General features: G+C 37.0%; 2 protein-coding genes across 3 annotated transcripts in view; one reads left to right on the top strand and one right to left on the bottom strand.

Moving 5' to 3' along the window:
• The window catches only part of STK26 (serine/threonine kinase 26), a 56,976-nt gene extending 51,534 nt beyond the window's left edge, over positions 1-5,442 (top strand). Inside the window, exons 9-12 of the mRNA XM_081125866.1 lie at positions 1,266-1,359; positions 1,812-1,874; positions 1,957-2,093; positions 3,668-5,442. Of these exons, the coding sequence (XP_080981992.1) occupies positions 1,266-1,359; positions 1,812-1,874; positions 1,957-2,093; positions 3,668-3,692 (319 nt within the window). The 3' untranslated portion in view covers positions 3,693-5,442. The remainder of the gene's footprint in view (positions 1-1,265; positions 1,360-1,811; positions 1,875-1,956; positions 2,094-3,667) is intronic.
• A 5,297-nt stretch (positions 5,443-10,739) lies between these two features.
• FRMD7 (FERM domain containing 7) overlaps positions 10,740-22,393 on the bottom strand; it is a gene marked incomplete at both ends in the record, with an annotated part of 38,462 nt that continues 26,808 nt past the window's right edge. For both annotated transcript variants that reach the window (XM_081125752.1, XM_081125753.1), the window contains 7 exons: positions 10,740-11,807; positions 12,896-12,971; positions 13,091-13,159; positions 14,474-14,637; positions 16,031-16,126; positions 17,370-17,517; positions 17,704-17,818. In XM_081125752.1, coding sequence (XP_080981878.1) covers positions 10,740-11,807; positions 12,896-12,971; positions 13,091-13,159; positions 14,474-14,637; positions 16,031-16,126; positions 17,370-17,517; positions 17,704-17,818 — 1,736 coding nt within the window. The remainder of the gene's footprint in view (positions 11,808-12,895; positions 12,972-13,090; positions 13,160-14,473; positions 14,638-16,030; positions 16,127-17,369; positions 17,518-17,703; positions 17,819-22,393) is intronic.

Genomic DNA, 22,393 nt, shown 5'->3' with positions numbered 1-22,393 from the left:
TTAAGTTCCTATGATATATGTCTGGTCACAAAAACATCACCGGACATCTAAATAAAGCATTGAAATAAACGTAAGCTATACACACATATAAGACAGATGAATAAAAACAAGTCAGATAATGATTTTCCAGCCCACTTATTCCAACTCAGGGTCACGGGTGAATGGAGCCTTTCCTGGTAGCTCGGGGCACAAGGCGGGACCCACCATGAACAAGACGCCTTTCCATTACAGGGCCCCTCACACACACCCACACTCATGCAGAGTCAGACCTCTTAGACACACCAATTCACCTCACATGCACATCTTTGGGATATGGGAGGAAACTGGAGTATCTGGAAAAAGCCCATGAAGACATGGGGAGATTGTTGAACTCCACAGAGATAGTAGCCCTGGTGGGTAAAATATTTTTTTTTTTTACCCTCATCATTACAATGAAACGATGTTATTTGAGGACCTGCTAAATTTATTTATATAGATTTGTACCCTTTAAAAAGTTGTACTGCTTTTTAACTGCAGCATTTACATTAACATTTTAGTCTCTAAGTCCATAACTTAATTTAGACTAGAAAAGTCCATAGACTACACCAGAATTTAGTCCTCTGCAGACTGAAATACTCTCAGAGTCCTGCATTGATGAGGAATTGTATAACTTTTGAGAGGGGGGAAAAAAATACCAGGATAGCTTTTGTACCCTGTCCTAATGGTGGTTGGCCTTAGCTGCCATGAGATTTTCCCATGAAGCCTTAAAAAAAATAAGCTAGCCTGGCCAGACATGGCTCAGCGGTTGAGCATCGACCTGGGATCCAGGAGACCGGGATTCGATTCCCGGCCAGGGCACATGCCCTGGTTGTGGGTTTGATCAATGACTCTCTCATCATTGATGTTTCTATCTCTCTCTCTCTCCCTCTCCTTCCTCTCTCTGAAATCAATAAAGATATATTTTTTAAAAAATAAGTAAAAAATTAAAAAAAAATAAGCTACACTACAGGAGATCTTGATCCAGCCAGTGAGGAGGGGTAAGTGTAGGACTTTATATATGGTAAGAGATCTCCATATGTGATTGTGATGCACACTTAGAGTTGAGAACCATTGCTAGTCTTCAGAAAAATGTAGTATCTACCCGAAACTGAGATCAAATGCTTTCTTATACTGTTATTTTATACATTGGGACAGTCTCTCTTCAGAGTTTGACTGCATTGATTTGGCATTTTTACCAAGCTGAATTATTTTTAAATTTATTGAAATATCTTTGGGAATCATTTTAGGGAATCCACCAGTGGAGAAAATAATGCTCATCCTGAATGGAGCTTTACTACCGTGCGAAAGAAGCCTGATCCGAAGAAACTGCAGAATGGGGCTGTATGTACATGGAGAGGATCACTTCCTCTTGATAGATTTCTTCAAACTATGTAGTGAGATTTCAATGGTCAAAGTTGTTGGAATTTAATACCCCTAAATGCCTGTCCACCACACTGTGTCCCTAGTATACTTCATTTGCCATTAGTTATGAGGTAATTAAGAAAAAGTCATAGAAGTAATTTATGTGGCCACTAGTATAATTTTAAATGCATTTAACCTAGAGATATATACATATCCAGTAGAATCATGGATATCTATTGTAATCCTAGAAGTTAGAAACCTTCTGGATGATGGATGGGAATTAGTGATGGGAAGAAAGTATATAGATTTGCCTTATATTGGATCTTTTGAGAGGAGGATTCAAATTAATGCATATTTACTATAGAAGAACAAAGAAAAACACGAATGAATATTTTAATTTCATGTGTATAATCTGTATTCTTTGTTTAAAGGAGAAAGATGTTGTGCAAACCCTGAGCTGTTTGTCTATGATAATCACACCTGCATTTGCTGAAGTAAGTACAGATTCATCATCGTTGACTATGTGTCTTAAAAAGTATAGTAACTTTAAATGTTATAGCTATTCATCTTTCTCAGCTTAAACAGCAGGATGAGAATAATGCTAGCAGGAATCAGGCAATTGAAGAGCTCGAGAAAAGTATTGCTGTGGCTGAAGCTGCCTGTCCTGGCATCACAGATAAAATGGTGAAGAAATTAATTGAAAAATTTCAAAAGTAAGTTTGAAATGTCATTTTTTTTAAATTGTTTTAGCCCTAGCCAGTGTTGCTCAGTGGTTAGAGCATCGGCCTGCCCACTGAAGTGTCTTGGGTTCGAGTCAAGGGCATGCACCTGGGTTGCAGGTTCGCTTCCCACCCCTGGTCAGGGCACTGTGCAGGAAGCAGCCAGTAGCAACCAGTCGATGTGTCTCTCTGGTATTAATGTTCCTCTCTCTCTCTCTCTCTCTCCCTCCCTCCCTTCCTCCCTCCCTTCCACTCTCTCTGAAAAGAATGGAAAAAATATCCTCAGGTGAGGATTAACCAAAAAAAAAATTATTTTGACATTTTCTGTTGGATGTTAATTTATGATGCAATCTAATTACCTTGATACAATCATTTCAATTATTCCTTACAAAATCACTTTTTAATAGTTGTATGCGTAAAAACTGTTTTATTCTATAATACATCGACTGTACACTGTATTGTGTGTTCACCCCATGTCAAGTCTCCTTCCATCACCATTTATCCTCCTTTTACCTCTTCCACCTCCCCCCACCCCCTTCCCTTCTCATAATCACCATACTGTTGTCTGTGTCTATGACGTGTTTTTCTTTTTGCTTAAACCTAGATCATTTTATTAACCAATGTCACCCTAATAAATCAAATTTAAAAGAAGAAAAAAATTTCAAATGTTTTGTCACCCATTTTAAACATTAGCTTTTGGAATTATTATCTTCAGGCATTACAAAGTAATTTTCTACTGAATGAAATGGCTTGTTTTTTTTTCCCTTTCCCTGCTGATAGTAGTACAGACCAAAGGTTATGTATGGAGCATATTTTTATTCAGGCCCTTGTAAACACAATTTAGGAATGCTTTCATTTTTGCTGCTACTCTCATCACACCACTATTTACATAGTTTCCAGTACTAAAGTTCATAAATTTAATCCCCATAAAAAAAGTTAAGGAAAGGATTTTAAGTAGAGGAACTCAATGAAAACTTTAAATGTTACTTATAATTAACTTTAGTTTCTATACTGTGTCTTAAACTGTTGGTTTAATTTTTGTTCACAGTCAACAAAGTCCTTACATTTAATTTTAAAATTCTCATTTTAACAAGGCTTTTGTATGCATACGCAACTCCTTAGCTCAAGCAAGTTATAAAGCAATACAAATTTTAGCCTTAATCCCATTATATTGATTTTCAGTGCATCTTTATATTTCTTTGCATTTCTGATGTCACTGGCATCAAATAGGAACAAACTATATAGCCTGTAAAAGCATACACTCTCATATATCTTTATATTTGATAAAGCTAACTTGTACTTATAAATTAAAGCCCCTCTTAAAATCCATTAGATTTTAATGGAAAACTCCCCTCTATTTTCCAATTTGTAAAAAAATCAATTGGCAGTTGCAAAATCAAATGCAGAAGGGATTTTTGAACTTTTTAATATTTTTAATGTCTATATGTTAGGATTCAATAGAAAGGATTTAGTTTGCTGAATCAGTTTATTTATTGTAGATTTCAGATAGATGAGAAATATAAGCATGCATAGTTGCACACTAATTTAAGTTTTTCTCAATTTTATAGGTGTTCAGCAGATGATTCCCCCTAAGAAACTTCTTGTTATTGGCTTTCATTTCATATGGATACAGAGAAACCCACCAAAGTTACTTCAAGCTTAATAATGCTTAACTCGTGAGCTCCATGTGCCTTTTGGATATTTGCAACATTGAAGATGTGAAAAGCTATTCAACTATTTTGTGATGGTGTTTATCGTTTTATATTTTAAAGAGATTATTTTGTAAGGAGTAACTTGCAATATTATAGTTTCATCTGTTTTCTAGTAAATGTTGTGATACAATTTTGCTTTTAGATATCACTATTACTTAAGTTGCTAGGATGAATACCTTTCATGTTTTGATTTTTAGTTAACTGTACACTGATGAAACATACAAGTCTTTCAAAGTCATTCTAAATATTCAACTTTTGTAAATCATCAAGCCTCAGAAAGGTGTGTTTTTGTTAACACAACCATGTTCTAAAAATGACTGTTGGTGGGGAGGTGCAAACAAGTCATACCTTCTTTAAAGAGTAGTTTTTAGTAAACTCTTGGAAATGGTATCTGGAAAAGTATTGACTCTTCTACAAATTTGGTATGATATTCCAGGTAGCTTGATGACAATCACATTGAAGAGCCCTGTGTTTAAAGCATTTATAGGCAACTTGTAGCAACAGAGGTACTTCTTGGTGTGCAGTATTTCCCTTCTCTTTTAGAAGAGGAAATTAGCCTTTATTTAGTGTGGTTAGGGATTTAATGCAATAGCAATTAGCCAATGATTGGTTTTTGAAAATATTGTTGGAATTAGGCTTCATTTTTAAAATCTTCAATTCAAATAGCATATTATATGCTTGGATTTGGGGAGCTTAAAAAGCTGATCTTCATGTGTTTGAATACCTGATCAACAGGTAGGAATATAATTTACACCATCATATTTTTGTCATGGTAGTAAAATATGTTATAAACTATTTATACATTTTTGTTCTTCATAATTATCCAGTACATAAGCATCATTTGTTCATTTTTGAAAGGGTATTTAAATAGGCATTTTCTAGTTCATATGAAAGTAACCATAGTACAGGATGATTTGTGTCTGTACAAAGGTAAGTTAGACTGTACAGTTAATTTTTAGTTATATTTATGGTACTGTTATGTGGGTAATACCTTTTTTAAGCCCAGTATATATATATTATGCCTGCCTAAGTTCTGAACTGTAGTTGTAGAATTATTGATATTAGTTAATTTTGATAGTTAATGTTTTATTGTTTGGAACTGCACAATTTGGTTTTTGCACAAAAGTTATTTTTAAAAATCAGAGTAATTGCCAAATATTAGAAGAAAGATATTTTTCAAGTGAAGAATACAGTTTTTAGTAAAAGTGGCCATTACCTCCTTTTTTGTAATAGTAAAGACAATTGAATAAGTTATTGTCATGTCATATGCCAAGAAAATTCTTTTCATTGGTGCCTATACTTTAACAATTACTTTTAACACATTGTATTTTTAAGTAATGGTTCAGTTAAAATTTTCACCTTCTATGTAACTGAAACTCAATTACAGTTTATGATCTGTAGATGTCAGGAAATAAATTTGCCACTCATGAATTAAAAGAATGTTTTTGTAAAAGTAAAAGCAACCAATTTACAAATTGATTATTCAAAACTTTACAACACAACCACATCATGAATAGAAGTTGTATTGCTTATTCATTGTAGTTATTAATCCTGTAAACTGTTTCTAGATGAAGCATATGCATACGCCAGTGTTTCGGTGGGGCAGGGTTAAAATAAATATTTAAACGTCATGGCCGTCAATGTTTGTTTTCTTGAGGAATGTATGGTGTGGTATTTTAATTGTTTCAAATTGATTTTCCTTTGCCCTTCAATTTATTGGAATTTTAATACCAATATTTCCATCGGGAACTAAAAGATAGTCTTCATATTTTATCAAGCATTGATTATAGCTACAGTGAATATATGTCCTCATTTCTGCCTCCTGTCCTGAAAAAATTATTAGTAGAGTCCTCTTTCACTCAAAAATGTCCTAGGTCAGACAGTAAATTATATGGTCCCTCTGATTATAGTTTTTATTAGGGAATCTTATAAAGATATGAATCCTATAGTTCTCAGGGGAAAACAAATTTTACAAAGACCTGCAGAATTGAAACAAGATACAGCACAGAAGCCTAAAAGAATTTGAGTTTTTCTTAGAGGAAAGGTCAAATGTGAACTTAATATAGGTTCGAGGATGTATAGTATTAATGTATAGGTAATTGGACTTTAATAGTGGAGCCAGCGAAAGTAGGTTTACAGTTGTGAGTATGAGAAACACAGAGTTAATAAAGCACTTGTAACAATCAATACCTGTATGTCTTTTCCCATTCAAATAACTAGAAACCTACTTTTTCCCACCCTTGTATATTCTTATTATAAACTAGCTATTCTAGACTTGTGAGTTGCTCGATATGATTTCAGGAGCAGGAACAAAAGTGCTAGAATATAGGAAAGAGGTAAAGGGAGGTATAGTAAAAGGGATTTTTCTGATATAAAGACTAGGAGAGTAAGGAAATGATTCCATCCATCTTTTCTCCATTAAGTCATATATAAAAATAGCTTGCTTATATAATTGCAACATTTTTGAAGTTAGTACTTAACAAAATCTTATAAATATATTTTACTTAACATTAAAATCTATAAACAAAATTATATTCTTAAATAGAATGCTAAGTCTTCCAGGGGGAATAGAAAAATTATGAATGGGTAAAGAATAGACTTTTGGCTTATTAACTCAGTCTGGTTTTAGTACTATCATTTTTTTCAGCTACCCCAATTCTACCACTTCTTTAAAAAAAAAAAAAAAATATATATATATATATATATATATATATATATATATATATATATATATATATATATATATATCTTTATTGATTTCAGAGAGAGGAAAGGAGAGGGAGAGAGATAGAAACATCAATGATGAGAGAGTCATTGATAGAGCCCGCAACCTGGGCATGTGCCCTAACTGGGAATCAAACCCCGATCGCCTGGATCCTAGGTTGACGCTGAACCGCTGAGCCACGCCCGGCCAGGCTCTACCACTTCTTTATCCTTGACTATACATTTTAACCTGCCTCCCTCCTTTTACTTCTTCTCTAACTGTCCCTTAGTAATAGGCTAGAATCAATCACTCCTGAAATTTATTAAAACAAAAGGAAGGACAGAGATTAAAGATGGGGGCAAACTGAGTGGAAGCTACACTGACACTCTCCCAGTACAAAACTAGAATTACAACTAAAATAGAGAAAAACCATCCTGAATAATCAACTGCAACTGAAGATGAGCTGGAGAGCACCCTCATAACCAAGGAGGAAAAGTGGAGACTGCATAGAGATTGGTAGGAAGTGCAGAAGCATCAGAGTGCTGGCTGGGCTCCCACAGGCAGCAGCTGAAAGTCCAGAGGGATATCTCATCCAGGGGGAAAGGAGGTCCCACTGAGGACTCTGGGGCCTAAACCCCAGGCTGGGCTTCCCAGCCAAGAGCACCAGATCTGAGACAGGTGCCCACATAACATCTCGCTGTGAAAAGCAGCCAGGTTATTGTCTACCAGGAAAGATGGCTGGAACTACAGGCACTCTCTTAAAGAGCCAATGCACAAAGTTTCCTGTGCACACAGTTACCTTGGGTTCCAGCAGAGGGAGGGCAGAGTGAACTGGAGCTGTGTGAGGAGAATCTAGGGTTGTGGGCTCTGGAGATAGAACTCAGAGGGCACCCATCTGAATTCCTGTGCCAAGTCATTCCCCAATACTGCAGAGGCAGACATTTACCTTCCAAGCAACTTTTGCCTGAGGGGGGAGCAATTGCCCCACCCTGCTTAAAAACCTCTTGCCCTACCTAGAGGAGTTTCTACAGTCTGAGGGTCATTAAGAGAATCATATTAATCAGCCTGCAGGCAGAGGCAGACTTCAGAGTGCTTTCAGTCTTTGACTGATCTGCCTCTGGACCCGGGCCTTGAAAAAGGAGACTTTGATGGGCATCTTGGTCCTGTCCAAACCCACCCAGCCCCAACAGAGGGGGCTTCAAGTGATGCGTTGTTGATAGCTCTAAACAGAGCACTCAAGGCCAGTCACAAACAGCGTTTGACATTGGCCTGCACCTGAGACCTTCCAAAAAAGACCCAGAGTCCTAACAGGCCTACCTAATATATAAAAACAAACCCAAGTAGGCAGCCAAAATAGGGAGACAAAAAACAAGCCCCAAATGAAAGAACAAGACAAGTCTCCAGAAAAAGAGCTAAATGAAATGGAGATAAGCAATCTCTCCAATACAGAGTTCAGAATACTGATTGTAAGGATGCTCAACAGCATGAAAATGATATGGAAACAATGATGGAAGTTAAGAATGACATAGCAGAAATAAAGAATACATTGGAAGGAATGAACAGCAGATTGGAGGAAGCTGAGGATTGGATCAGTGAATTAGAAGACAGGGTAGAAAAAATCACTCAATCAGAGATTCAAATAGAAAAAACAATTAAAAAACAGGAGGACAGTTTAAGGGAGCTGTGGGACATGAAAAGTAACAATATTTGCATGATAGGAGTGCCAGAGGAGGTCAAAAGTAAGCAAGGGTTAGAGAACCTGTTTGAAGAAATAATGGCAGAAAACTTCGCTAACCTGTTCAAGGAAAAAGTCACACAAGTTCAGGAGGCACAGAGAGTCAGTCCCAAGCAAGAAGAATCCAAAGAGGCCCATGCCCAGTCACATCATAATTAAAATGACAAAAATTCAAGACAAAGAATATTAAAGGCATCAAGAGAGAAGCAATTTGTTACCTACAAAGGAACTCCCATAAGGCTGTCATCAGACTTCTCATCAGAAACTCTACAGGCCAGAAGGGAATGGCATGAAGTATTCAAGGTAATGCAAAACACGGATCTGAAACCAAGATTACTCTATCCAGCAAGGTCATCATTCAAAATAGATGATGAAATAAAGAGCTCCCCAGACCAAAAAAAAAGGCTAAAGGAGTTTATTACCACCAAAGCAGCATTGCAGGAAATGTTAGAGGGACTGCTGTAATTAGAAGTAGAAATGGAAGCATTGCAAGAAATGTTAAAGGGACTGCTGTAATAATAAGAAGAAATAGAGAGAGAAACATAGGCATAAAGAATTAAAATGTCAATAAATAAGGACCTATTAATAATCACTTTAAGGACTTTAAGGGAGAGATCAACAGGAATACTGTCATAGTTGTGGACTTTAACACCCCACTGACTTCACTGGATAGATCTTTCAGACAAAAAGTCAGTATCGAAACAATGACTAAATGGCACACTAGATCAGATGGATTTAATTCATATTTACAGAACATTTCACCCCAAAGCTGCAGAATATACATTCCTCTCAAGTGCACATGGGTCATTCTCAAAGATAGACCACATGTTAGGACTCAAAATCAGTCTCTACAAGTTCAAGAAGATTGAAATCACATCAACATCTCAAATTACAGTGGCATGAAATTAGAAATCAACTACAGTAAAAACACTCAAAAACATTCAAACACATGGAGGCTAAATAGCATGTTATTAAACAATGAATGAGTTACCAATAAGATCAAGAAAGAAATCAAAAACTTCCTGGAAACAAATGAAAATGAACACACAACACACCAAAATCTATGGGACACAGCAAAAGCAGTCCTAAGAGAGAAGTTCATAGTACTACAGGCCTACCTCAACAAGCAAGAAAAAATTTTAGTAAACTATCTAACCCTACAACTTAAAGAATTAGAAAGCTCCCTTGTGAAGTCATCTAAACTAGAGCCTTTGCTTGCTGGGAGTTTTTTTGTTTTTTTTAATCACTGTCTCTATTTCATCAGTTGTTATTAGCCTATTCAGGTTTTCTGATTGTTCCTGATTCACTTTTACATGATCTCACTCATATGTGGAATCTAATGAACAAAATAGACTGAGGAGCAAAATAGATCCAGAGACGTAGAAGCATGGAACAAACTGATGAATCTCAGTGGGAAGGCATGGGTGGGAGAGTGGGTGTGGAGAGATTAACCAAAGAACTTATATGCATATGTGCATAACCCATAGACACAGACAATAGTGTGGTGAAGGCTGGGGGAGGGGGTAGATGCAGGGTGATGGGGATCAAGGGGTAAAAGGGGGGACATCTGTAATACTTTCAACAATAAAGATAAATTATTTTAAAAAAGGAAAATAATACTTACAACTTATTTTTAATACATGGATTTCCATCACTATTTGTTAAAATACTATTCATCTCATTTCCTTGCTACATACATGCAATAAGATATAGCAAAAAATAAATCCTTGCAGAAGATTAGATAAACAAACCAACAGTTCATTTTTATCTTTCACTACATATAATAGAGAGTTAAGAATAGAGAAGTAATAAGTCAAACATTATTATATCCTCAGCAGGCATATATCTGGCTTTAGAAATTGATTAATTCATTCATTTCTGAGACTTAAAATTTGGCCAAGTCCAAGATAAATTATAAACTTGTGGGTGTTGAGAGAATCTATGACACCATCTTGTTCCTGAGCTTTAGGAAGGCCATGCTCCCCCTAACAGATGTTATAAAAATTGAAATTCTTAACATATTACAGGACCATTTTTACTGGGCCCCACACAGATAATGAGGACTGAAACCTTTAGTCATAGCACTATTTAAGAACAAAATGACTAACACAGTCACGATCTACTAAATGACTAAATGACATCAGAAGCCAATTCTATATGCCAACCCATCCTGTCATCATTCTTCAGTATTAAGGAGCCTGCCCCTCATTTATAATGTCTCTATGGGGAAATGTATCTTGGAGATGACAAATACCCACCTCATCTTGCCACAGTGCTGAGAGGGCATATTCCACAGTCCCTTCAGAGGGAATAGACGAGTAGAGGTTGACGAACAAGGCAGCAGTTGAGTCTCATATGCCAAATGCCTAAACTTTGAAGACTCCCTAAATACCAATGAATAGGAACTAAGAAAATGGTTTATGCAGAAGGTTCCTTCTTTTTACCTAAGTTGGTAACAGAACTGGCCCAGAAATGGTCAGTTTACACTTTTAAGCTAAAAAGTAATTATGTGGTTTTAACAAAGTCCTGTCTTCAGCAGTTGGTGTATTGGAAGAAACATTTTCATCTTCTTCATCTAGCTGTAGACTACCAGAAGACAAGCGGATTCTGGCCATGGGGGACCTCATTCCTTTACCATACAAAGAGTAATAGTCTGATTTAATAATCTCTGGTTCAGAATCACTGGATTCACTAGCTACATACCTTTCTGCTGCTCCCTGATCCATTAGAACTTTTGGAGACTCCTGCTCTTCAAACACATAAGTAAACAGGTCAGCTTTACGACTCAGAGCAGGACAAGGCCCTAAAGGTCTAAATTCTGACCCAAAAGGAAAACGGATAGTTTTCATGTCTGATTGGCTCTGGGACCGTTTAGGGGGTTGCTCTTGAATATTATATGCAAATGCATCTTCTAAATATGGATCTTCTTCTAGATCTACATTGATGTTGCTCCTACCACTAGTCCTAGCCATAGTTTCTTGGAGTTCTTGAAAGTCTTGCTGAAAGCTCTTCATTCTAATATTCCTTGGGCTTCTTTTGGCTGGCTTTATTCCAGTGGGCTCTAGACAGCTTTCTGGCCTTTTTCCTTCCTCTGCCATAATTGGAGACCATCTGGGCACCTGGGGTGGTTTGTTCACATAAAAAAAGACTTGGGGAGGCATAATATCAACCTGCTGACCAGTACATGGAATATAGGGCACATCTGTGTATGTTAGCCTCCTTGCTGGACTCACTTTGCTTGTAAGGCCAGAAGACGTGCTAATGTGATTGTCAGCAAACTTACAGCTTGTTTGGAAGGAGCTTAGAGGACTTCTTTCCTCAAAGTAGTCTCTGGGATTGGTGTCAGGATGGGCATAAATAAAAGAGAAAGAGGAACTGCTTTGTGACTGATGTAACAATGTGGGATCTGCCTCTGGTTTGGAACGCTCCAGTTCTGCTGCAAATGTCACCTCCACTGCAGAATTTCTCCTCCTACTGTCTAGCACAGGCTCAGATGCATGCACTCCATTCACATTTCGGTAGTACCCACTGCCATATGCTAGTCTCAAATCTTCCACCTTGAAAGAAAGGACATGTTGGTAAAAGAAAGAAAAAGTCATTTAGTTGGGGTGGGATCAGGGATCTAAATTAGTCTTAAGTTTTGAAAAGGTGGCTTTTCACAAAGTTATTTCAAATCGTTCTATTCCAGGGTTGATAAATATATTCAGAAAGAGTAATAACTTGTACCATATCCCAATTCATGTGCAAAAACTACACATGCCACTATCCTTTCTCAGTGCCATCCCACTCCCAAGCTCCAAGCTCTCTATGTATTTCAGCTGGCATTGTACTTCAAGCAGTGTGGTTTAGTACCTATATCAATGAGCCAGGAGTTCTAACTTCTGTCCTGGCTCTGTTTGTGACTTGCTGTGTGACCTCAGGCAAGTATTCTAACGTCACTGCTCCAGACTCCTGCCTATTTTCTGGAAAATGGTGATAAGGAGGCCCATGAATGGCATGAGAGAGTCATATATTTGATGGTTCCTTTCAACATTATACCTTTGTGATGCCTTTCAGATAAAAATTGCCTGTGACTTGAATGAAGACATGAGAGGTTATGAGACCTATAATTAATATTTTTAGTGAGAGCAAAAGAAAAATTACCACAGTTAATACTATAACACTCAAATGAAGCCATCATCTCACAGTTCCAGGATAATAGCACTTTGATCTTAATTAAGTTACAAAATTATACAGTGAAAGTACTTTAAAACCTTAATCCAACACTTTATATCTTCCTCTATGCCTTGAGATTTTTATAGGTAAACAAGCAGAGCTTTTACTTTTAAAAATACAAAGCCATAAAAATTCATTTGGCTCTACATATTTCAATATGTTAGCATTACAGATTGCATTTTAAAGATGTACCAGATCCTTCCACCAGGAGGTACACCCTAGTAGTAGTCTACTAAATGGTCCCCTATTGGCTGGAAAGATTGAGCTGACAGACCTCCACAGGAGGCAAATGACCTCCACAGGAGGCAAACCTACTCAAACACAGTAACCTTTTTACACACTGGGAGATTCTGGCAGAATCAATTCTTGGAAGCTGTTGAAATGACGCATTACACTTATCTAAAGAAAAAGGCATTTTCAGAAACCTTACTTGTTTTGACACATCAGAGAGGAGGTCTGGTGAGGACCTGCACTGTCGTTCATGGTACTGGGATGGGTAATGTTTCCTGAAATTACCGAACAAAGAATGAATTGAAATGTTCTCTATGTGAACACAGGATACATATAAAGCTCTATATTCAACTTAAATTCAACTTGAGAGAGAGAGAGAAACACAACCATGTACCTTTCAAATGGTAAGCTCTTCAACCTCCCTTTTTTCCCATATTCCAAAAGTTGCCTTTGAGTTCTTCCACTATTAAAAGAACAAGACAAACATTTTATTAATACTAGTTGTAAGAAAGTAGACTACAAAACTCAAAAACCTCATTAATTGTTGAAATTAAGAGTCTAGATGAATGACATATGTCATGAATCTTTGACCATCACATTAATGATAATACCCACTTACCTAACCAGCAATCATAGAACAACCTCAACTACTCAGAATCCAGAAATTTTAAAAAGCCTCTGAACAGGGCTATATAACAGTTGAAAATTCTGGCCTTGGCAAATAATATACTTTTTTATAGGCATTTTCTCTACTTCCAAATTTACACATGATTTCTAATGAGGCTATTTAACTGGTTTCCTAATCCACTACAGAAGAAAAACAGCTAACTAAACAGTAGAAGTGGGTTGCTCCAGTCAGACATACACTAGCAAAAAAGCCAGCTGACTGCTGGGAAAAACACAGGAGCCAAAAAAGAAATCACAGGAATAATAAAACCCCAAAATTCTGGGCCATTTATCACTGAGATACAGGGTCTTACATGCTTCTCCCACCCTGAAGCCATCATTGTACTACAGCTGTCCACAGATGATAATAAGTAATATTTATCATTACTTAGGCCATTTTAAAAGGTCAAGATATGATCAGTATCATCTGTTTAACAAGTTGGGGAATGAAAGAATACATTTTGGAAAGATTCCATCAAAAATATGTATGTTTTAAAAAATCTCAGTTTTTACTGGAGCAGGCCTCCACTATTTGAAAAATCCCTTATGGGAAGCATTCACTTAGAATATTTTTATCTTAGCAAGAAATTTTGAAAGTTTTTTCCAAAGAATTCCTAGGTTGGTGTCTTCAAGTAAAAAGATCTTATTTAGACCTCACTTCTATTGCTCCAACATGTTACCTGTAGTAAGGAGCTTCTATTGCATTATTGCTCAAACTTTTTAATCTCTTGGCCCTTCTTGTGCTTACTCACACACTATCTTTTCCTAACCACCACCAAAAGGACGTTGTTGAGCTTTCTTTTCCATGGCTTGCATGTAATTTTCATATAAGCAAAACAATAGGTTCATTGAATATGTTTTCTCAAACTGCATATGCCCCGCATCCTTGCAGAATTCTGATCTAACCCCTTAAGTGGGGTGTTCCCTTCCCCCTGCCTCCCATTTAGAAAATATTGACTTAATATGTCACACAGAGAATAAGCAGTAAAGAGTATAATTCTTTGATTGAAATGAATTCTTTATTGCTTCTAGAATTCAAGCTCCTCCTACTGCCTTCCATGTTATTGAAAAGTTGTGTGTGTAGTTTGCCTATTGTGCAATATTAAATTACCTATAGCGAAAACTGGAACCCTTGCTGCAGAGTAGGGTTTTGGGCTTTGATTTGGGCTCTTCAGAGAGTCTGAAGAAAGCATGGTATTCCACACAAATCTTCCAGAAAGCCTTGCAGGCATCTCGGCTGGCCATGGTGAACTCCAAGGTGTCCTTGCACAACACCTGTATAAACCAAGTTCCATCAAGCAAAATAGCCTTCAAGAATATAAAGACCTTCAAATCCCAAAGCCTCCCAAACTATTGGTCCAGGTGCTCATGCAGCTTCTGGTTTTTCACTTGGCTCCCTATAGGCTTCACACCTACTGAAACCAAATTATTGGCAACCTTTGGAGGAACAGCCCGGGCCACTGCTCAAAAACAGAGCCTTCTCTAAAAAGCAAATCTTACCTTGCACACCTCCCTCACCTCAAACACTTTTTTTACCCCCCTCTTTTCTGCCAGGAAAATTTTTATGAAGTTGTAAATTAGGTTAAAATAAACATCAAAGCACAAGCTTTCAAGGTAACAAGAAGTTATAAAAGACCAACAGGAAAGGGAAGAGCGGAGGAGGTTTCCTTACAGATGGCAGGCTTTATAGGACGATTACATGTACATGAGGCTTTTTAATATACCAGCTAGAAGCACTTCCCCTCTATGCTGTCTTGTTCTATGATGCTTTGTATTGTTCACTTAGCTTGTTCTAATTTGCTCTGGGGGAGCTTAGTCTTACAGATGTAAAAGTCAAGTTGTTTTCCATTCCCTTGACTCACTATATACCCCTATTTTTCTCATGCATGCGTGTAACCATATTTTCAGAAGCCTCACCAACCCACTTTGATGGTGCCTCCCATCTCTTATTCCTTTTCATGTTCCTACATACAGCCCTAGGACTTGCCATGAGCTTCATACTGGATACAGTCTCCTGGTGATACTATATAAGGCTAAGATCCAGAGAATGAAGCCCAAACTACTGGATCTTCTGTAGGTCAAAAAAATTGTTGATATGTATTTTTCACTTACTTTATAGTCATAAAAGAACATCCTTTCTAGCACCTTTGTCTTACCCTGTACAATGCAGCCTTGACCAACAGTTGCTTCTTTTGCTTAATATACACCTAACTCCCACATCCTGCTTTTGTAAACTGTAAGTGTTCAATTATTTGGCATGTAGTAGGTGATCAATTATTTTTGTTTAAGGAAAGAAGATGAAAATACTTTATAAAATGGAGCAGAAAACAGAGAATGAGTATGTCGACAGTCCTAGATCTAGTCACTTCTATTTGAATGATTAGATCCCTGAAAAATGGTTCCTAAGGAAAGTTGAATTTCATCCAAGCCACCCCATTTTCCCGTTACTTTATTCATTCTGAAAGGCCAATAGGATTTCTTTGTGTTTTGCATTTAGTAAAAATGTGACTAAGTAAAGCTCTGGTTTACTTATGTGGAGTCAAAAGAGGGAGCATATCACTCCTCAGGGCCAGCTAGCTTTCACCTCTCACATTCAAACAATTTGCAGAAACAAGAAAGAAATCCCAAGTGTACAGAAAGTAACAGAATTTATTAGAAAGCTACTTACCAAGATGTTGGCATGAAGTTTGATGAGAAAATGCTTTCTCTTAAAACTCAGCTTGCGGATTTTAGCCCAATTGAAAGTATTAATCTTTGTATTTCCCTATAATGAAACACATGGCAGATTTCAGGATGAATGTCAGCACACGCTGGTTTTTAAGACAATGCAAACCTGTTAGAAAATGTATTTCATGAACAACACTACCCTTGATCTATCTCTTGCACAGACTGATCCTGTCTCAGTTGATAGAAGCTATGGCCAATGAAGGCATTCCAGGTGGGACACAAGCCCCTTTTACATGTGTTACTTAGCACCCCATGCTTCTTCTAGCACAAAGCACACTGAGAGAGATCACAACTAACATGATGACCTTGCTCACCTACCCTCCCCACCTGCTCCTATACAGTAGGAAATATCAAAGATCAGGGGGTAGAATGGAATAGGTAAAAATTCCCTCCTGAGTGAACAGGTATGCCTGTGATCCATTGGTCTTTTGCCCATCAATGTGACTCTCATGCTCTAAAGTTTACAACCAAATAAACGAAAAGGCAAAGATTATTTTAGCTAAGTCTGTACCTGACCAGCTTTGTGACTTAATTCAGTGCTCTAATTTGCTCCTTTGGGTCAGCGGGTCTGAGGTCACCCCTTCTTCTTTCACATGTAATTCATTCCCAAACCTGCCTAGGTATCTGCTTTTCATTTTGAAGTTTAGGCAAGTGTTCTTGAATCTTAACTTGGCTATAAATTCACTGAATGTTCACAGATATAAGTAGACCTAAAGACTTTAAAAAATGCTGTAATAATAGCCTCTGTCCAAGTTCTGTGGAGTAAGGATTAATGAGAAAGAGAGCCCTGAGTTGGTTTCTAACCTGAAAAACAAAGTCCTGGGTAAAGATGAGCCAGTAATCAGCAACAATTGCTGGCAGGAGTGGGCACCAATTCCCTATTGGCTGACACTAGGTGCCTCCAATAAAACCAGTAACTAAATGAGAACACCACATTTTGGAACCTTTGCTTCTGGTGAATTTGTTACAGCCTAAGGTTTTAGGATGCCAAAATCCATATTTTTATTTAGAGTCTAAAAGTTCCTCCTGACATCCTCCCTCAACCATACTGACCTGATCTAATGTGTGAGCTCCTCAGAGTCAAAACAATCAGCTATAGACAGCAAATGGAAGCAAATCATACTGAGGAGAGAAGACTGACCCAAAACATTTCAAAGCATCACCTCCATTTCTGGCTGGTGGTAAGACTGAGGGGCTGGGTCACCTTGGGAACAAACACTAAAGTTTGAACCAAGATAACTCCCAAAGCTCTGAAGGGCTTCAAAAGAAAGAGTTGTTACCCGTAACACCAGTACTCCCATGTGAGCAACAGCCAGGTGGATTTGCATCCCTTCACCATCACTGGCGGGGTGAGGCCTGATGCCATACATATCCAACTTCCTCGCTATGTCCAGTAGTAGAATGTCAGATTCAGCTGGGCTCCTGCCACTGCAAGGGGAAAGAATTTATGAGCCTAATAAATGCAGCAAGAATGACAGCTTCACCCTGAGAGCTCCAGGAGTTCAGTGTTTTCTTGGGTCTGAAGCTTCTCTGACTGAAGGGTTTGTTTTAAGATTCTGTCCTCAGCTGCGGTGGTCCCTGCTGGTGAAAGCAGGTGCCAGTTAAAGTACTTACATGTGCTTCTGATGAAAGTGCATGATTTTGCTCTCTAAACAGTCTTGGTTCGGTAAGTACCGGGTTTGTGCCAGATGTTTCCTATCTGTTTCTTCATGAAAGTCTCCCAGTTCTGCTGCATAACAGAAAAGTGACATTTTTCACATTACCATTGAGGAGTTAAGCAATGGGGTACCCAGTAGACCCTCTGACCTCCCCCAAACAGCCCTTTCTTTGCACCCAATGCAGGCCGAGGCCTCCCATCCCATGCTTTATGTCTATTTATGGGGGGCGGGGGGTGTCTAACTGGTTCTTTTTCAAATCAGAAGCAGTGGGTTGCTATGAAGTCCCTGTACAGCAAGTCCCTGTATAATAATTCACAGATACAACATAGTTCTTAAAGGCCACAGGATCAGAGATGAATATTTTGTTATTTTCTTCTCCTGCATTCTGTTTATGGTCTCTTCTACATCTGACCAGTCCCTGTTATGAGTTGTATTGTGTCCCACCCCCTTCTCAAACTCATATGTTGATGTACCAACTCCCAGCACCTCAGAATGCAACTGTATTTGGAGATAGGCTCTATAAATGAGTGATTAAATTAAATGAGTCATAAGTGTGTCTGCTAATCCAATCTGACTTGAGTCCTTATAAAAGAGGAAATTTAGACACACAGAGAGACAACAGGAATGCAGGTACACAGAGGGAAAACCAGGTAAGAATGCATCATGAGGGTAATAATCTGCAAGCCAAGGAGAGAGCTTCAGAAGAAACCAAAACTTCAGTTTTGGAATTCTAGGCTCCAGACTGTGAGAAACAAAATTTATGTCATTTAAGCAACCTAGTCTGTGGTATTTTGTTATGGCTGTCCCAGCAAACTAATTCAGCCTCCTAACTATGATGCAAGCCAGTCACAGCTATTCATCACTCTATACATTGGGAATCTAGTAAAACCCCAGCTATCTGTAATCCACAGTAGATAAATCCTTCTGGAAACCATTCAAGCTTTTTCAAATCACTTGCAGTTTATCTCTGATCATAATCTACTCTTCTTTTTAAAAATCTAGATGTCTCCAGTTTATTGTTAGAAACTTCTATTATAGTACTGACTACAAAGGCAATTGAGGTATATAGGACTATCTGCCCCCATAGTAAATGGCTTCAAACTGTTTTGCTTTTGAATTCTTGTCTTCTTTACAATTTTTATGCCTTCTCCCTCTGTAAGATTGATATGAATCACTTCATAGTTATTGACTTCCCCTGAAGAGGTAGGTCTCCACTTGGTTCTAAATTGTGACTTCTAATCTACCATAAAGTGGAAACCCCAAACTATTCTCCCAATTAAAATTCACATTGTAACATTAAAATATAGAAATACAGATATCCAAACCTGTTAGTAGTTTATGAATTGTAAAAGTATATAGACTTTACATGTAATTCTGTGGTGCTCTCCTATTGGGTAAAATACATGGACATGGGGGCGCCCATATCGGGTGCAAGAAGAAATATAAAATATTTGTACTGAAAAGAAAGAGATAAAACTCTCTTTATTTGTAGTCAACATGGTCCTGCGTGTAGAAAACCCTAAGGAATACACACACACACACAAATGTATTAGAACTAATGTATGAGTTCACCAAGGTAGCATGATAGAATTATCAATATACAAAAAGTCATTGTATTTGCACATACTAGCAACCAAACAATCCAAAAAAATGAAACCAGGAAAACAATGTTATTTACAACAGCATATACAAAGAATAAAATACTTGCGAATAAATTAAACAAAATGTGTATGAGACTTATATACTAAAAAGTGCAAAACATTGCCAAGAGAAATTTCTAAAAGATCTATATAAATTGAGAGACATTTCTGGTTCATGGATTAGAAGACTCATCATTATAAAATTTGTAATTATGCCAAAATTGTTGTAAGAATTCAATGAAATCTCCACCAGCATTTTGTAGAAATTGGCAAATGATCTTAAAATTTACATGGAAATGCCCCAGATGCAAAATAACAAAACAATTTTGAAAGAGAAGAACAAAGCTGGGAGATGTACACATCCCCACTTAATATAAAGCTTCAAAGCTACAATAAATAATACAGTATAGGGCATATATATTAATGGAACATAGTTGAAAATCCAGAAATAAGCCGTTATATTTATGGTAAATTGGTTTTTGACAAAGTTTCCAAGACAATTCAATGGAGAAATAATAATTGTCTTTTCAACAAATGGGACAAATGGATAGTCACATGCAAAAATTTAAAAATTTAAAAATGAAGTTGGATTCCTATCTCCCAATGTATACCATGTAAGCATACAAAAATAATTCAAAATGGATCATAGACCTAAATCTAAGAGGTAAACCTATAAAAGTTCTAAAAGAAAACTTAGGAGAAAATCTTTGTGACCTTAGGTTAGGCAAATAGTTCTTAAATATTACACCAAAAGCATGATCCATTAAAACATATTAAGAAAGTAGAATTCCATTAAAATTAAAAACTGTTGCACTCAAAAAGAAAGCATTAAGAAAATGAAAAGTCAAGGCACTATTGGGGGAAAGTAGCAAATTACATATCTCATAAAGGATTTTAATCAGAATATATAAAAATATTTTAAACTTCAACAAGACAACCCATTTTAAAATGGGCAAAATATTTGAATAGGCATTTTAACAAAGAAAGCATAGAAATTGTTAATAAGCAGATGAAAAGGTGCTCAACAGCATTAACCAATAGAAATACTAATTATAATTGCAATGAGATACCTCATCATATCCACTAGAATGGCCATAATAAAAAAGATAGACAACACCAAGTGTTGACAAAGACGTGGAGAAATTGGAAACCACATACATTTCTGATTCTATTGTCATAATTTGAAGAACAGTTTGGCAGTTTCTTAAAATATTAAGCATTAATTACTGTAAGATGAAACAATCAGTTGCACTTCCAAGAATCTACCCAAAGAAATAAAAACATGTGTCCACATGAATGTCCAAAACATTATTCATATTAGTCAAACTGGAAACAATCCAAATATCTATGACCAGGTAAATAAACAAAATGTGATATATCCATAAAATGAAATACTACTCAGCAATAGAAAGAAACAAACTGCTGTGATTCATGCTCAAATGCATTCATTCATGAATTTCAAGAACATTATGCTGAGTGAAAAAAGGCAGATGGAAAAGACTGCATATTTTATCATTCCGATTACATGAAATGTACAGAAAAGGCAAATCTGTAGAAACAGAAAGTAAGTTAGTGGTTGCAGAGGTTGAGCATGAGAACAACGAGTGACTGAAAATGAGCATGAGAGATCTCTTTTGGCATCATGGAGATGTTCTAAAACTGGATTATGCTGACGGTTGCACAACTCTGTAAATTTACAAAAATTGTTGAGTTGTAGACCCTATGTTGGCCCTATGGAAAACATAGGAACACATGAAACTGCTTGTTTTTCTCTCCATGTAAGAGATTGTCATAACAATCTAGGAGAGACCCATGACATAAAATGAGTAAATATTATCAGTAACAAAAGTAGCAAATGTTATAAGCACCTTCACTGATACAATGCTGGTCCAAACTACCATTATCCCTCTCTCTTCTGTAATAGCCTCTTAAATGGTCTTCCCACTTCCACCATCCCCTCATAAGGTCTATTTTCTTTTCCTTTTTATTGAATAAATTTGACATGTAACATCGCATAAATTTAAGATGTACAGGATGTTACTTTGATATTTTTATATATCATAATATGATTGACATTGTAGCAGTATTATCACATTACATAATTATAGTGCACTTTATGGTCTCTATTCATTATACTACATGTTAGAACTCTATGGCTTATTTACTACTCATTACAAGTTTCTATTTTCACCATAGCAGCCATGATCTTGTTAAAACCTAGTTCAGATCATTTCACTCTTCTGCTTTAAACACTTCAATGGATTCCCATCTGAGAGTAATGTTCTAGATCTTTAATATTCTTTTAAAGCCTTCTACGATTACTCTCTACCTCTTTCCCTCAGTTCCATGCAGCCACAAAGCCTGCTTAATATTTCTTGAACATTCTAGCATGCTCCCACCTCAGGCCTATTGTGCTAGATGTTTTCTCTGCCTGGAACTTCCTTCCACCAGGTTTCTACATGGCTTGCTCTGTCACCTTTTTCAAGTCTTTGTGCAGCTGTCACCTTCACAGTGAATCCTATCCTGATGACTTTATCAAAAAAGTCAGTACCCACCCTGAGAATTCCCCATCACCTTTTCATACTTTATTTTCTCCAACACATTTATCACCTTCTAACATACATAATATATTTCCTTCTTTCAGTTATTGTCTGATTCTCTTCCACTGCCAAAATGTGAAGTCCATGAAGGCAAGAATTTTTGTCTGCTTAGTTCACTGTTATGTTCCCAGTACCTCTTATAGTACCTGGCATGTAGTAGGTACTTTCAATAAATTTTTGTTGAATGAATGACAAATAAGTGTTACTAAAGGCACTCATAAAAATGAGACTTCATTTGAAATGTACAGATTGTGTTTGGGAAGGGCTGTCTGGCTAGAGCCAGAGGGTGTGTAAGAGAGGCTTAAGTGATGAGGTCAGTATGTGGAGGTTCTTGAATGAGTAGAACATAAATATTGGGTGAATTAATAAATTAGCAAATGAATGAGCAACCTGGTTGTGTTCTGCA

Source organism: Miniopterus schreibersii, assembly GCF_964146895.1.
Source record: "Miniopterus schreibersii genome assembly, chromosome: X".
In the NCBI taxonomy this organism is placed as follows: Eukaryota; Metazoa; Chordata; class Mammalia; order Chiroptera; family Miniopteridae; genus Miniopterus; species Miniopterus schreibersii.
This window is presented reverse-complemented; position numbering and strand designations above follow the sequence as displayed.